The 17,042-nt window shown below is 37.9% G+C and overlaps 1 protein-coding gene across 1 annotated transcript in view; it reads right to left on the bottom strand.

The window, feature by feature from the left end:
• FBN1 (fibrillin 1) overlaps nt 1-17,042 on the bottom strand; it is a 133,517-nt gene that overhangs the window by 88,295 nt on the left and 28,180 nt on the right. The window contains exons 6-7 of the mRNA XM_025894832.2: nt 5,630-5,827; nt 2,366-2,491 (exon numbers count right to left, since the gene is read on the bottom strand). Coding sequence (XP_025750617.2) covers nt 2,366-2,491; nt 5,630-5,827 — 324 coding nt within the window. The remainder of the gene's footprint in view (nt 1-2,365; nt 2,492-5,629; nt 5,828-17,042) is intronic.

Here is a 17,042-nt window from a genome sequence, read left to right as displayed (position 1 = left end):
TCTTAAAGTCAGTGTTGCCACTGTTTATATAGCGTCCGACCTTTTTAAAAGCAAAATCATCACTCTTTATTTTAGGGTTGAGCCTAACCCAAACAGTATTTCACTATTTATACCAGTGTTGACATTCATATAAGCAACATTGCTGTTGTTAAGCATGCAACTTTTATAAAGGTAAGTTTACTTGATGTACTTGCAGACTTAAATGTCACTCCAGGAAAAATTACTCCCCCCCCAGTCACCACAGAAAAAGTATTTACCTCAGAATTAATGCAAATGGAAGAGGAATAGTTATATGAAGCAATGAAATAAGGTTTCCACCAGCTATGCTAATAAAGAGAACCTCAGGCAACACACCCCATTTCCCATCTTGTTCATCATCTCTCTGTACCTGATGATTGCTATCGTGATCCCACTTTAACGGGGACCCCCTGAAAAAACAGTACTGGTAATTCAGCAGGTAGCTCCCAGTTGTACTAGATCAGTGACCAAGGACACGTTACAACTGCCAGAAGTAATTCTTGCTGGATAGGAAGTTAAACCAAGCACACAATCGGATGTTATTTATTAAGTATAAGAATTAATTATAGTTAATTACTAGAAAACAAACACCTTGTCTTATGTTGCCGTATAAAACTCAAAAGATAAACTAAAATACTGGAATGGATATTCTGCTGTTTCATGATCACACTCTTAATGTTGAATCTCTATCGTATTTCATGACACTGGTATAAAGGTGCTACTTTTAATTCTTTGAATTGTATTAATACCTACACAGCCTTAACTAAAATTGTTTGGTACCTACAATATGAAGATGCACTGAAAGTAACTCTGTCTGTTGAAGTTCAAAAATCTACACGTATGACATTAAAGAAGGAAAAATTCATCCAATCTTTGCAGCGAGGCAATCACTCCAAAGGGATTTCACAAATGGGGTGGGAAATTTGCAGCAGCATTTGGGAGCAAAGCAAGCCACACCAGGTTCTTGGGTCCAGTCCCTTAACTGTTACCAAGCACAAGCTCTGAAGTTGGTGGCTGTTTGGGGTTTTTTGTTCTTTTGTTGTTGGTTGGGTTTTTTCATGATTCAGCAATTGAAAAATACCACCAAAATGTTTATGTGATGCAGCCTGTGCACACTTACAGCTCTCAGTTTTTCATTAACTAATACTTAACAAGGCACACGTTCATTCTTTCCTATTCACCACAGTCTTGGTACTTCATCCACAGAAGGAAACACTTGCCATGTTGTTCTACCCTAAATGTAGGTTACATTCTGCCAAAACCATTGGCAGACGGTACATAAACCATGCTGTGTACAAACTCTTCTGAAATTGCTCTTCCTAACGTGCAAATAAATTACGAAGTTTTGCCTGAAATAGGGATTTTTCTTTTGAAAGAATAAGTCATAATTCTTCTGAAATCACTAAAAAATTTCAAGTGCTTCTTAAAAGGCACCTGATGCAAGAAAGGGTGGTGAATCCACACCTTACTCTTACAGTCGAAATCCTTTATGATAACCAAAGTTAGCATTCCAAAATCACTAACCACTTATGAAACTTGTCTGCTCAAATTAATTTAATTTTTGTCTAATGACTGAAAGTAGAATCAGTTGCAAGAGTTTAAACAATATATGGACTTCACTGTAAATATGAATCAATAATGTGCAACCGACACATTCTAGTGCTATGTTCCATAGGTATTCAAAATTCTCTTAAAGCAAGGGAGACATCTATGCTTGATTGTTATATTAGAAAGAAAAAAACACTATCAAATCACAGTCAAAAATTAGCAAGATTCCATAATCACCCACTGTAAATTTCCACACTATTATCTAGCACCTGCTGTACTGTCAAATCAGGATGACCAATAAGTAAAGATAAAATGTTCGTCCTTCTGTGACATCTGCAGCTGTAAGGGTGAGTTTAGAGCACAGTCCTGCAGTCTTCACTCATCAGTGTCAAACTCTCACTTATATTAAATAAGTAAGATTAAATTAGCTGAGCAGGTAGGAATGTGTTGAACCTTCCAGTAATATACACTCTTTGGTTAAAAGATCCACAAAGAAACAGGTGCCTCAAGTATTTCTAAAGCAATATATCAGTTGGAAAGTATTTTTAGTTTTAATGTTTAATGTTAAGATGTACCTTTAAGTCTGAAATGTTACATTACAAAAAGGCTGTAAAAAGCTGCAGGGCCAATATTTAAGCTTAGGAGAAAGCATCACTATTTTTATTTTTAGTGAATAATGCTGTTTGCATACTCATGGCAAAAGAGACTGAAAAGTTTGTTACAAACTGTTAAACAAAATCAGTCCCCAAAAGAAGACTCTCCCCTTTTACTTTCAGAAGAAAGTTCTAGAAGTTCTTACCGTCACATTTTTGTGTCACTTCATTAAACTTGTGTCCAGCTGGGCATTTGCACTCAAAAGATCCAACAGTATTAATGCAATTTCCCCCTTGACAGATCCCAGGGATGGCTTGGCATTCATCCACATCTATCATATAAAAAAGGAAAAAACATCCACTTTCATTTCTCAAGAACAGCCATAATAATTTGTCTACACAGAAATTAAAGTAAATATGCCTAAATCCATTCTTCACCCATCATAATATTATGATACTTGCTTGTGAAGACAGACACTAATTTTGTAGTTACTCTATGCGAAGTATGATTAAGTACAGTACTCTAAATATTTTCTGCAAGAAATCACATGGTTATTATTGTTACAGACATTAAATATCTAACTGCTATTGCTTTGTTTTTCTAAAACATCTGGGGAATGGTGTGCAGAGAACACAGCCAGCCAGAACTCAAGTTTCTTTGAAGTGTCTGAAGCTGGGCACCCAAAATCACTTGCCCCTTCCGAAATCTTGGCACCTCCATCCAGTGCTTAGGCCACCAGTGCAGAGGAGCAGGGTGTGCATGGAAGGGGTCTCATGGAGAGCACGAGGAACTGCAGAGTCACTATTGATGGAAATTAATAACTCATCACTCCAGGAAGATCAGCACCAATGACCTTAGACTGCGGTTAGGATTTGACTCAAGAAGTTTCATAGCCATAATTAATGTCTCAAGAGGAATTATTAATGACCTGCTCAGACATACATCAGTTTGGAGGGGTTTTTTCCCTTTTATTTTTCTCTCTTTGCTTTTGATTTTTTCACTGAAGAGAATGAAACAACAGAGATGGTATCACAGGCTAGGTAGTAGGCTCACAACAAATATTTTCAAGAGGCCCCAGTTTCTGGCCTCATAGCTATTTTAGCACAACAACATGTGTGCCGTCACTTAGCTGCAGAAGTGTTGTCACAGCTTAATAACAGCTACAGAGAAGAGGCTAAAGGAGGAGTGGATTGCAATAGGAGACTCAGGAAGTCTGGCTCACAGTCCCCAGGGGCTGCCCTGTCTCTGCTGCTCAGAAGCTCCCTCAGGAGCACCAAGCACTCCACTCTATGATCCAAATTCCTGTGCTTCCCCCAGTTCCCCAGGAGAACCAGCTGCTGCTGATAAAACCTGGTTGCTTGAGTTCTTGGGCTTCACACTGGGCTGGAGATGATGCCTTCAAATCTCCTATTATAAATCCCAGAGAGCCAGCTGTAATGTGCCTTGCAGTCTGAAAAGCGAAGTATTACGTCTGTACAAAAGGCCAAGAGGCAATTTTCCTGGGAGTAGGAAGTTTCAGGAATGCCAAGGGGCATATCTGTACCACATGGTAAACTGTTATGTAAAGATCCAGCACAGCCTCAGCACCATGACAGCCACATTGCTGCTGGGACTCAAGCTACAGCAATGTGCTGTGCTTTAATAACAGCAATCAGTCAGACTTCATGGCACTGTACTGACTTAAAAAAAAACTCAAAAATTAAAAAAAAATAGAAGTCGTACTTCTGAGTCACAATGTCTCTTTCAAAATCCCACCTTTTGGCTTTCATTTTTCTCCTTTGTATCTTTAAAAATCTCAGCTGTGATATTAATTTAACTTTCGGTCAGACTTTGAGCAGTGATATTCTATTTACTTTTGAAAATAAACGTGCCCTCCCTTTTGTTTTATTTTTTCTGACTTCTCCACACAATAATAAGGATTTCTTTTTCTCTTCAGAGAACCTGGATTTTGTTTAACCTGCTTTCCTTTATTTAGATTGAATATGGATGTGAAATCCCTGAAATGTCTCCAGTCTAAATGGAAGTTATCTGATTTCAAAAGGACTGGATTTAGTACAATTGCATGAAAAATAAAGCTAATATATGATCCCATAACAGATCTGTTGAAATTATGAACACAATACTTGAGAAGAAAAAACTGGAAAATACAAGTCAAACATTCTGGGCCAAAACTGTGTTGGCACCACATGCAGATTAGCATCAATGTAGCTGCTTGCTAAGAAATGTGCAGTAAGCAGAAGTATCCTTATTCCAAACTGCACAAAACCCATTGGAGAGGTCACTACAGCTTTCCCATGACACAAACAATTGGGATATAACTAGGTGTGGCATAAATTCAGGGGTGTGGGCCACATATTTATGTACATAAGTTTTCAAAAGTGTCCAGAACCTCGGTCCACAGATTTCTGCACAATTTAGTCCTGACCTTTACAGTGAGAGGGGGAACAGAATCACTGAGGTCAAAATATGGGCAGATCATGCAGCACACACAACCATGTCCATCTCAAAGTTCACAATGTCTGTCTGCAGGCACCAACCAGGACTTGGCTTGTGACAGAAAGTATCTACATTTTTAATGCAATGGAATGCCTTGAAGTCCTTCATAGGAATTTCATGGTTATACAAAATAACTCATAGATTTATAATCTTTATCTCCCCTATTTTCAAAAATATTGTAACTTATTAGAAAATGTTAGACAGATTGAAATAAACTGGCTCCAAAGATATGGTCCTGGGAATGTATAATCCACATCGGTTTAATACATAGTTGCCCCTGTTAACTTTCTCCTGTTTCCTGCCAGACATCCAGACAATAAAAGAATTTATACAGCTGGAAGTATTAGAATAAAAGCCAAAAGCAGTGTAAGGACTTTCTATGGTAAGGCATGCTCTGAAAGAAGTAAGCAACATCTGGGTGGATTTTACAATTTGAAACAAATGCAAATGCATTTCCAAAATTGTATAAAATGTATAATAGGGCATTTCAAATGGCACGACAGGCACTTTTCTCTAGGTCAAAGCAGTGTAGCTCTAGAGATAAGACACCTAAGATGAATTCAAAATCAACACCTTTTAGCTAAAAAATCCCACACTGGATAAATGGAGCAGCATTGCCACAGATTGATTTTTGCATGTTTTGAGTGCTTTCTGCAACAGAACAAATTCCTCCACAGAGTGATGGAGTGGTACACTCAGAAAAACACGATTACAGAACCAAGGGAAAGGCTGCTGGCAGTGAGAAATTCATTAAGATGCTGGCTGCTCTCACATGACCCAAGTTACTAATGTACTCAGTTGAACAGCAGACACTCACTGAATCATGAAGTAATGCATCTGACAGTGTTTTTCCATTCTTCACACATATAGCTGAGAATGGCTTAGGACAGGTTATTCACAGCAGTGTAACTCAATTAAGATTAATCCAGTAACAATTTCAGCAGCTTTGGGGGAGGCTTTGCTGGTAACTTACCTTGACAGGCCCCCGTTCGGATGTTTGGAATGAAGCCCCGGCGGCAGGGATGGGGCTGGGCAGGACACATTTCGCAGGGGTGGCCCCACGCCCTCCCCACGGTGGCACAGCAGAGGGTTTTTGTGCAGACTATTCCACTGAGCTGCCCCTGGCACATCTGGTTGGTCACCAAAGTGAAGCAAGGGCCGGTCCTGTAATCTGAGCCAAACACAGGAAATCGAATCAGCATCACAATAAAAATACACAACAAAACTCATAATAAAGCAGAGCAACAGCACCTCTAGGCAAGTCTTTTTCATACAAATTGCCCACCGACCCAACAATTTTACTTAGCAGTGTTCTGCAGAGGATTTTTTGTTTCTTTCATTCAAATCCACTGATAATATAAATTGTGACTATTTTACCAGGACTATTATAAAATTAAGATCCTGGAGGTCTCCTTTGCTGCTTGGTTTAATCATTCATAATACTCTTTCAGGGGTCTTTTCATCAGTTGCTTTAAATATTCAGTGCATTAATTAAAAGAATACTGAAAAAAGAGTTAGGATATGTTTATTTTCACAAGTGTTGTTCTCAAATGAGGCTCAAGGGAAGAGAACAGACTGCAGGAAGTTTTTTGAGGACAATTTGCACTGTTACTCAGGCATACGCTGCACCAGACACATGGGTAAGCTTTGCCTACAGCTGAACGGAGGGCATGTGGAACACATCTGCTTGGATTTGTTTATGGTAGGACAGGTCACTTAGCCAACAGACAGAATTAAACTAAGATATTAATGAAATACTAGCAGGCTTTATTTTGTTCCATCCTCCGAGGGCAAAAAACAAACAGTGGTATTGCCAACTCCTGCTGTCTCCTGAACATCCAGGGTGCACACTCCAGTCAATTTTTCACAAGCAACCCTAAAATGCTTTTTTTGTCATGGTGCACCAAGACAGAGTCCAGCATCCTGTAAGCATAGCCAGCAAATTATGAACCTGATGTTTGTTTGTACTGAACTAGTTACCAGGTGCCTCAGCCAAAGTCACTAAGTAATCCACACTGCCTTAGACTCATAACATTATAAATTCCTCCAATTTTCATGCCACTTTCAAACTTCTTTTAAAAATAGTATGTTTTCAGTAAGCCATTGTTAGAAAGTGTGAAATAAGGCAGACGTGAGAATGGATGCCTTTCCCATCTGCTCCACCTTCATGCCAATCTAGGAATGCTGTGTCCACATCCTATAATTCTGATAATTAATCAAGTCATTCTGATCTAATTAATAAAATAGCTTACAGAAGTCCTGTAAGCCACACAATAGTGCTGTATTGCTACTGTTGTCTTCATCAATTAAACATGATGATCTCAGAAAGGATATCAAGTACTTTGAAGGACCTATCTCCAAAAAACTTATACTAAATGACAATAAATATCATTTCTTCTTCATTAATTATGTATTACTTCCTATAACTGCCATTCTATATTTTGTCTGTTTAACACTTCTATAATCACTCAGATCATCTCTTTTCCTTTTAAAATACTAGAACAACAACAATCTTCTTTAAGCCTCTATATTTCCAGATTTATGGAGAATTAACCTGCATGATATGAGAACCAATTAGCTAGCTATTTTCAGGTTTCCTGGTTAGTTGGACTAGCTGTATAAAAATATGTAAATGCAAATCCTGCTAATTACTTTCATCCTTAAAGGCTCTCTGATTACAAATATAAAATTCCTTTCCTATCCCCTCCAACCAGTACAGTTACATTTACTGTACAGTTCTCCCTTCCCTTCTCTAGCAATTCCATCAGCCATCATGAAATGGGTCAGAATGTCTGATAACATCTCCCTTGCCTTTGATTACTTAATTCCTTGTCATCATCATAACTTTCTTTGGCCTGGTATTTCTTAGTGGGTCCCTTCATTTCCCATATTAATTTCCTACACTACAACTTCTATCAAGTTTTCCCCTATTTTAAAGCATTTTTGTAACTGCTTTATTTTCCCAGTTTGACAGGTTTGTTTTGCTTTTGTCAAAACTGCCATTGCCTTCTTTCTCATTTCTCATTCTAGACATGCAGCTTTGGAGCATGTAATACAAAACCAAGTATTACCAGCTTAATCTTATTCCTTCAACACAGAAATGAATACAAATAGGTCATGATCAATTATACCTATCAATTAAAAAAATTAATTTCCCAGATCGATTCTTCATCCTTGACCAACACGAGAATTCATATTTTACTCTGTGCAAAACTCCTCAGAGTGTAACTTCTAATATTAAAGCAACAGATGACAATTTCTTTAGAAACACCCTAGTTTTGTGGTGGCGACAGGAAATCTTCAGTGCACCTCCTCAGAATGAAATCCCTCATTGTAGATTGTCCCTCTGCCGTTTATATATAGACGCTTTGAAAAGGAGTCATTTTGTTCTCTGTGGCAGCATCGTTCAGCACTGAATAACCCATCTTGTACTTTATGGTAGGATATGAATGGATCAGTATTTACAATTGTCTGCTTTCAAGCTATAAATGACTTAGCAGTGGCTAATATGTCTTAGAAATACGGTGAAGCCCACAAAGTTAACTTCATAATCACGCAAATCTTGAAGTAGGTCAAATATGCACTCAAAGTGCATGAAGTAGGTCAAATATGCACTCAAAACCAAGCAAGTCCAGCTCCTATTTGTTACTATTCAAGTTCATAACACTTTAGAATAGAGAATTACAGACTACTTTCACCTAATCTTTTGCCTTGATAAATTTTATTCTTAATACTCAGTTTTCTGCCGAGTACAGTTTTCCTTCTGTTTTCTCAAACTGTCACTTTTTCACAAGGAAGATTTTCTTTTTGTTCTTACCAGAAAATTCTAAATGTCAGAAAATGCATAAGAAAAAGATCGTTTGGATGTACACATCAACCTAAGGTCACAGAGAAATCCACATGTCAAGTCCATTTTTTTTTATGCAGAATAAATAGGCTGAGTAAACAGAGCTTTAAAATGAAAGCATTCTTAATAGTGAGTTTAGGATTTTTTGACAAGATAAAGGTCTACAAGAAGGAAATGGGATTCTACTAACACATCAATTGAAAGAGACTTGGGATATGAGCTTAAAACCACAACCTTTATTTTGCAGCAACAAAGTTTCCTTAAACATTCATGTGATATGTGATTATTCAAACTACTTCAATAAGTAAAGCTGAAACACAAGGTAGCAGTGATCAGTCAGGAGTTGAAAAGATAGAAAAAGGGAAAATATAGCCAGAAAAGCTATTACACAATTTGTTTGGGTTTTTTTTCCCAGAGGTAATTTCGTTTTAACTGAAGAATGTTGAGACTTGAAATTACTTTAGTAAAACGATTTTTTAAAGATGTGCAACTGGTAATTCAAATCTAATGCAAATTTCAGCACATGCAAGCAGCCTTCAGTAAGGCATTAGTCATAATGTTATAGTCATAAGTTATCTAACAACTTTATCTGCTTCTTCACATACTTCTTAGCTATTTGGATAAGGAATAATTCCACAGGGAGCCTCAGACAACTGAAAAGACAGTAGAAACTGTAAAACCACATTAAGATATTAAGCTATAATATTGTCAAAAAGAGGGAATAGAATGACACTGGTTTACAGCATGCAACAATTTAGCTTATTAATTCCACAGGAAAGAATCAAGTTACATTTTGATCTAGAACTTGTTCCTGTTTCAGCCACAACCATCAAATAATTTTAGTTATCTTCTCAAAAGATCCTTTATGTTCCTAAAAGCACCAGACAGGCTGCTGAAATATGTAGTCCTGGCAGGCTTTGATCAAAACCAAGCACAGCAATAAATAACGATAATTGTTCCAAGTAATTCTGGACAGCACTGAAGAGACTCCGAGCACCAGGATAATGCAAGACTTCTGACACCAGATACACATCTCAAGCCAACCTCTGCTTGGCTTCAAGCACAATATAGTTTTTAATGTAAAAATAAAGGTTAAAAACATTGTGAACTAATGGAACCTGAATGAAACAATTATGCTACTGCAAGGATGCTGGAGGAAATTCTGATCCCTCTTTCCTCCAAGATGCACTATAAATCTCCAGTAAAAGAGTTCTTGATGTTTCAAAGTAATGGCCTGATTTTGCAAACTGATAACCACCTGTTGGGAAGGTTGACAGACCTCTGTTAAAATAAATGGAAATTGAATGGGTGCAAAGGTTGAAGGATGAGACTGTAGCAAGCCAGCATGATCAGGATCAAGATCTCACTGCTGAAAACAGGAAAATGCCCTCTCTTGCCATGAAGGAAAAATGGATTACAATAAAATGAGTGCTGTTTTTCCAGTTCTCCTCACATAGCATGCACAGCTCCCACGAGACCTGGGGTTGCACATCCAGACCATTGCCTGGAGGGAGGAATCATTCCTCCAAGCTCTTAGCACCTCACGTGGGGAAAATCGGCATGAACCCCTAAATCCAGCCAAGACTGCTGTGCAACTGAAACCATCCTCAGCAACACAAACTGGCAACTTCCCCTCTCTTTAGTACAGCAGGAAAGGGAAAGAAAGGAATATTCCATTATCATAGAAATTATGAAAGAAAGGTCAGAAAGGGCTCAAAGGCAAGTGAAGTATCTTAAAGCTGATCTTTATTACAACTTCCTTTCCTGCTGGGCAGTATTTTTCTTTCTGCTGTTTGAAGGGTTGGTTGTGGGGTTTTTACCAGCCACGGATAAAAGCGGGACATTGGAAGTGAAACACAGTTTTATCTCTGCAAAGCCCTCAGTGCTGCCCAGGTGGGACCTGTGGCACTTGGTGGCCTGTGCCACTGCTCAGCCAGCCATCAAAAGAGAATCCCAGTCAGAATCTCAGTCAGCTGTACCCAGAACACTCTTTTCAAAACTGATCTCACACAGCCAAAGAATAATGCAAGCTGAAAGGTTGGCAGTCTAAGTTTCAAACTGAAGAATCCTTTTAACACAATACATGACTTCAGGCACATTTCAACTACTTTCCTCAAATATCCAAAATGTGTATTTCCAATGGGGAAATAAAAAAGAATTTGATAGCAATTCTGTTCTTCAATGGCATTCTTAAAGTGCAAACCAGGATTTTAAATGGTGAGAGAACTAGTAACTAAGCAGTTACAAGCAGAAAAAAAAATACTGGATAAATAAATTGCAGCACTCTGCAGTTGGGTGCAGGAACAGTATGAGAAACAGAGCTTCCATTTTTCCCTTGCCTGAATGGCAGGTGCTGAGAATGCTACATATAAGAAAAGATATCACACCTCTGTTATGGGGGGAGGGGCCTTCTGTTAAATACAGCTTTTAAGTAAAGTACAATTAGGATTAGAAAAACAGATTATGGGATTTCCAAAGGAGTTTCCAAAAAAGTCCAGTGGCCGGATGCTTGCATATGGAGAAAATTAATGGAAGGAGAAGGGAATTCTGAATGTGTCAAGTCAAATGTCACCAATAAAATTATATGAGGATGACATGAAGAAAATTATGTGTTTGGAACAGGGATACAAAGTATTAAAAAATCATTTTCACTGAGCCATGAATGAAGAACCTTAAATGAATCCTAAAAACACACACATATAATCCTATCTACCTAAGCCAATTCAGGTGTGCTTGTACAGAAAAAAAATCTGTTTTCCCGAGTTTAAAAACTGGGAATGGAAGAAATATAGATCAGATATTCTGATCTAACATCTGAAATAAGTGGTGACACAACTGTAGCATTGATACGATAAAAAACACCAATCCTTAAAACTTCAGTTCTTTGAGAACTGTTTTTTGAGAGGACTGGAAACCATACCATACTTCTCACTATAGAAACAACTCTACTGCCAATGGAAAAACACAGTGTCCATCACTATGTTTCACAGTACTTCAATCATTCCACTCTCTTCAGAGAAGGTAGCCATACATTTGAAGACGATGGCGAAAAACACAATGCTTCTCATTTCAGGAGGTAGGATGTGCTGTGCCTGAAATGAGAATTTTTGCACTAAAATTCCAAGAATTGCAGAGAGTCTCAGAACTGACACAAGAGAACTGCATGACCAAGCTGACTGGAGCAGTAAGCATCACCATAGGACAGAGAGTTACAGAACACAAGGGTTTGTAACTTCAGGCTCAATTTCAAAATCCAAGTGATTCTAGGTCTTTTTAGACATACTAAAATCTCCTGACAAGGACAGAGAGAACAAACAGAAGGCTTTACAGACATATTCCTCATAAAAGACTAATGCAAACCTGTGTGTGTCACAGTACAAGAGAAAAAGGGAAGGGCAGTAAGCTTGTAAATCCATCTTCATTTCAAAATGTCCCTTTCAGTTGCTGGTAGGCTATAATCAAAGGATATTTTGCACATGAGATTTTATGGATTTTAACTGCTGGTCATAAAAGTGAATGACCATGCTCAGAAACCCATGGGATAAATATTATTTGCCTTCATCTTCCCTAATACAGGGTATGCTGCACATCTCGATTCGTGGACTGAATCAAGACCAGACACATGACACATTCCCACATTAGCTCCATGCACTGACTTCCAGCTATTAGAAAACTCAGACACAATAATGCTCTGTCCACAGGTGACACTGAAAGGCCAGCTGATAAATGCATCCAATCACAACACACTTTTTTTTTGTTCCACACAGGCCATTTCCTTAAATAATTACTCACTGTTAAGCACTCCCTGTCCTCTCCTCCCCCCAGCCAGACACCATTACTCACCCCAGTCAGATCCCAATGTGTCATCATTGGAAAGTACATGGCAAAGATATCAGAGGGTGTTCAGAAGGAAAGAAAACAAAACTTCGTAAATATTTTAAAACTTATTTCCTATGATGTCTGACACTTCTCACCAATGAGGTTTGGTAGGTTGAGATGTGGTATGTGAAGAAATTATCACCATGCCACTTCTGTCTGCTCCCTTCCAGTGCCAGAGATGGTTTCACATATTAGCAAGACCATTTCCCAGCTGCTTCAGAGCAGCACTGAGCTACAAATTGCTGAGATTTAACACTGGCTAGTGCTAAGATGTCACTGGAAATAGGGACTCAGAGTGCAACCACTCAGGCACTGTTTCTGGCCAGGATATAAATCTGGCAGCAGAAATGTCTCAAAATACTACAGCTGTGCTGTGCACAGATCACAGCTCCAAGTTGCCTCTCGTTATTTTAACAAGGGTAAAAAACATCCATGGAAGCATATCTAACACTGGTACCATAATTCTATATTCTGTATTAGTCTGATACAAAAGTTAGTTACCGCCTCATATAATCCAGCCCTGGGAATATTATCCTCTAATTCATGAATCTGATGACCCCATTTCTGCATGTCTTCCTCACCTTTGCTTGTTGCAAATTATTCTCATATATTGACTTGCTGGCACACTTCAGTCTAAATTTATTTTCCATTCCATAAGCTGCTTCACAAATCCATTTCTGCACAGATGATCTGTTTAACATGTCTATCTAGCAAATATTATCTAGTCTTCCTAGAATACTTGTTAAAGAACAGGACTTTTAAATAATAGTTTACTAATAAGAGACTAATGAGACTAATGCTATCAGTTGCATTTGATGTATAGAACAATTCAGGCTATTTTCTACAGTATGTTGGCAATCCATTTTCCAGAACAAATACACAACTATTTTCATGCCAATTTTGTTCTTGCAACTGACCCAGTTCTCAAAGTCCGTAACTGAAAAGTAATAACATTACAGTAATAAAATAAAAAAATAGTGTTCAAAAATTATTATTACAGAATTGGAGTGATTTGTTGCACACACTTTAATCCAACACACAGACTAAGCATTTCACCAAAATCAAAGCTTTAGCTCTCTTGTTCCCAATTATGTGCGGCAGCAGTCCAAACACAGAAAATTGTTACCACATTTTATTCTTTTCCATGATGAAGAAAACAGTAAGCAATGCAGTTAAATGTAGAATAACTTCTCATTTCTGAATAGTCAGTTACCTGACAAACTCTAGCCCATCCTACTTTGCTGTATAACCTACAAAGGAACATGTCTTTGCAGATTTTAATTCTTCCAATTTCTTTCACAGGCTAAAAGCAATTAAATAAAATTGTGACTTGATTTTCACCCTTTTGCTAAAGAGTAACTAACTTTGGTGACATATTTGTTGTTAAGACCGGACAATTATCAAGGAGAATGGATTCAACTAAAGAACTCTGCAAGTTTCACTTAAAAATAACAAGTTGGCTGAAGTTTATTACTACTTTTTAAAAATTGTTCTTAAGAGTGCCACGTTATAGAAACTCTCTTAACATACCACAAAGTATTAACTATTAACTAGCAAGGTGAAGACAAAACTAATTGACGAGCTCTGTGCATTTTTTTTCTCTTTGGCTCCAGAAGACATTGACTAAAGTAACTAAGACTATCCAAAAGTAGTGCAAACTGTGTAAGAAAAATAGATTCTAATGACTTACAGAGTATGAAATAGAGCAACATCCAAAGAGAGGGAAAATGCTTCAGACAATGCAATGCATATGACTTAAAGAGATACTGCTCCATTTACAAAGGAGAGGGAGTGGTACAATACATTAGAAATAACATGGGTTTTTTTTCTAAAATATAAATGTTCCTCTGCAGTGCCATGAAACACAATACAATTGCAGAGCACTGGAATGAAACTCAGTCCAGAACTGAAAACAGGTTATAAATAAGAAGGGGAGGTGAGAGGGAGAAAGGAGCCAATTCCCAGTGAAATACAAAGAGTAAACATACAACAGGAATGGAGAGAAGTCGACTGCTTTCAGTGTGGGAAGGCAGGAAATGTAATAATGATGGTTTGGGTGTTGGTAATTATATGTTAATTTAATGACACATACACAAATAACTTTTGTGGTCACAACAGAACTCAGAACTTTTAAAGTCCTGGCAGCTCTTTAACAAGGTAATTAGAACAATCAACATCTTACCCCTTTATAACAGGAACCACCAAGCTTGTCTGAAGCAAGCTCCCTCTTTGCCATAACTCAAAAAGACCAGCACTCCTGAGAAACTATAACAATGGAAAACTTCCACCAAATGAAAGGAAGGGGCACACAGATTGTATCCCTGTGAAAACTCTTCTCCACATGGCTCCACATTCCTTCAGCCAGGCACTTACCCAGGTTTTCTTATTCTCATATGCATGCATTTTCTGTGATATGATTTTGGTGACGACAGATTTGATATTATGTAAATAATGATTTTTTTACTAGCTAAAGACTTTAGAGTTGGACTAGATGATCCTTGTGGGTCTCTTCCAACTCAAAATATTCTGTGACTTTGGAATAACTAATACTGTTCTTTTTGAGTAAGGCTGTAACACAGAGTTTTATGCTGTATACAGCCAGCTAAAAAGACATCAAAAAAATCTGAAAAACAGTGACAACATAGAGTATTTTGATTTTCACAGAAATATTTTAACAATTATTTCATTTCTTGATTGCACAATAAACCACAAAAAAAATCTCAGAAAGCATTACAACTTTAAGTCAGTAATGTACAAAAATTGCTTCAGACACTAATATCTCACCTCTAACTCTGTGGTGAAAAACATCAGCTACTTAATTGAAATACCATGCAACCCTCTGTGTTACAGGATCAGATTCCTTCCTCTATGAAACTGTGGCATCACTCTGTGTGTACACCAGCGTAATCATGACCAGAGTCTGGCTCATTTTGCATAACCACATATATGGGATTTGCATTAAGACTGTGGTCCAAAAATAAACATGGTAATAACATGTACTATTTAACTCTGACTAAGTCCGATGGTATCTCTGTTGAAATGTCACAGATTACATGCCATAATTCTAGAATTATCTCATGTATTCAATTCCTATTGCTAGAAGTAGAAAACATCTCCTTATGAGAAGGCAAATGATCTAATCTTTACTTGCATGTCTTCAACTAAGCAAGCATGATTTTATTAAATATATAATATACCCACCAATATGAAGCACATGAGATGCTAATACATGTGCTTCATTACTCATATTATTTCTTTAAGGCTTGCTGTCATTCCTGTCTTCGCTGACCATTGGTTGAAGGAGTCAGCACTAACAGGTGGATGTCCCTCAGCATCCATGAATGACAGGCCTCAAGTAAGTGAGGACCCTCACATCTTTCATCTAAGGGTTATAGGAACTACTTATGACAATTAGCAATTAAACCCTTTGTAAAACCATATTAAAAGTCTGATTTTCCCAAGCAGGGAGAGCGTGAAGACTAATAAGTATTTTAAAACAAGGAGGTGGGAAAAACAAAGAGATGTGAATCCACAGACAATTCTCAAACTTAGGGTCAAGCTCCCTTTTTACTTGCATGCAGCAGGCAAGAAGAGCAAAAGGTCTTTACTGACTCCTGTCAGTGAAGTAATGAAGAGCACTTTTTGGTTCTTTAACTTAAGGTAGCAGTTGAGAAATGCAAGACTTTCTAAAAGACTTTGAATTACCATGAATATTCTAGGTAAATATGGGAAACTTTCTGTGCATTTACTGAAATTGTAGGCAACTCCACATTCTTAGCACATTGGTTAACATTTCTTAACTTTTTAACAGCATCTGTGCTGATGCCTTTGGTCTCTCCTTACTCATCACACTTGCTACATTATTTTAGTCTAACAGGTATTGCAGATCTGTTTTACCTCAGCACTGGAAACTGGCACAGAACAGGTTGGTATTGGAGGTGCTCAGATACAACACCCAGAACAAAGCCCAGCTCCCAGTTACAAGAGAAGGGTCAGACTCACTGACTTTGATGAGAGAATGACAATTCAGTGGGGGAATCCTCACACAAAAAACAACCAGTGTGGGGCGGTAAAGGGAGGAGAGACATCCAACCAGCTTCAGGGGCCTCTTTCCAAAAGCTGGGCCATACTGGCTCAACCAAAAGCGACACACTCCAATTGTATTTTACTAATTATGTGCTTTGAGGAATAGCATCAGAATCCTGGAAACTGTAGTGTGTACTGAATGGTCCATTACACTGATCACTGTACAGTTTTGCATGATTTCTCATTACTTATTTTAGAAATTCTGAGCTGAAAAATAAGGTTTTCTCACCTTCATGCTGCATAAATCCCAGCGGTCCCTCAAAGTTGATCTTTGGGTTTTTTTCCTTGATAATCACAGACATTTATCTGTACAAATGCACAGAACAACTGGAACTGATGGTTTCAAAAATGGAGTTCAGTAAGTGGTGCTCCAAAACACACGTGAAAGCCAGTGAGAATCAGATAAGTAATTTTTATTTGAGGGATGTGGGAGAAAGGAATCAGGGGTTCAGCAAATAAACCAGGTGTCTGTGAACAGATAACTAGCATACTGAGGAGAACAAAGAGCTCTGGCCTGTTCTTTGTATAATAATAACACAGTAATGCTGATTTCATACAAAAATGGGAGATGCCC

The sequence above is a fragment of the Manacus vitellinus genome, unplaced genomic scaffold (assembly GCF_001715985.3).
Source record: "Manacus vitellinus isolate BGI_N305 unplaced genomic scaffold, ASM171598v3 scaffold_16_pilon, whole genome shotgun sequence".
Lineage (NCBI taxonomy): Eukaryota > Metazoa > Chordata > Aves > Passeriformes > Pipridae > Manacus > Manacus vitellinus.
This window is presented reverse-complemented; position numbering and strand designations above follow the sequence as displayed.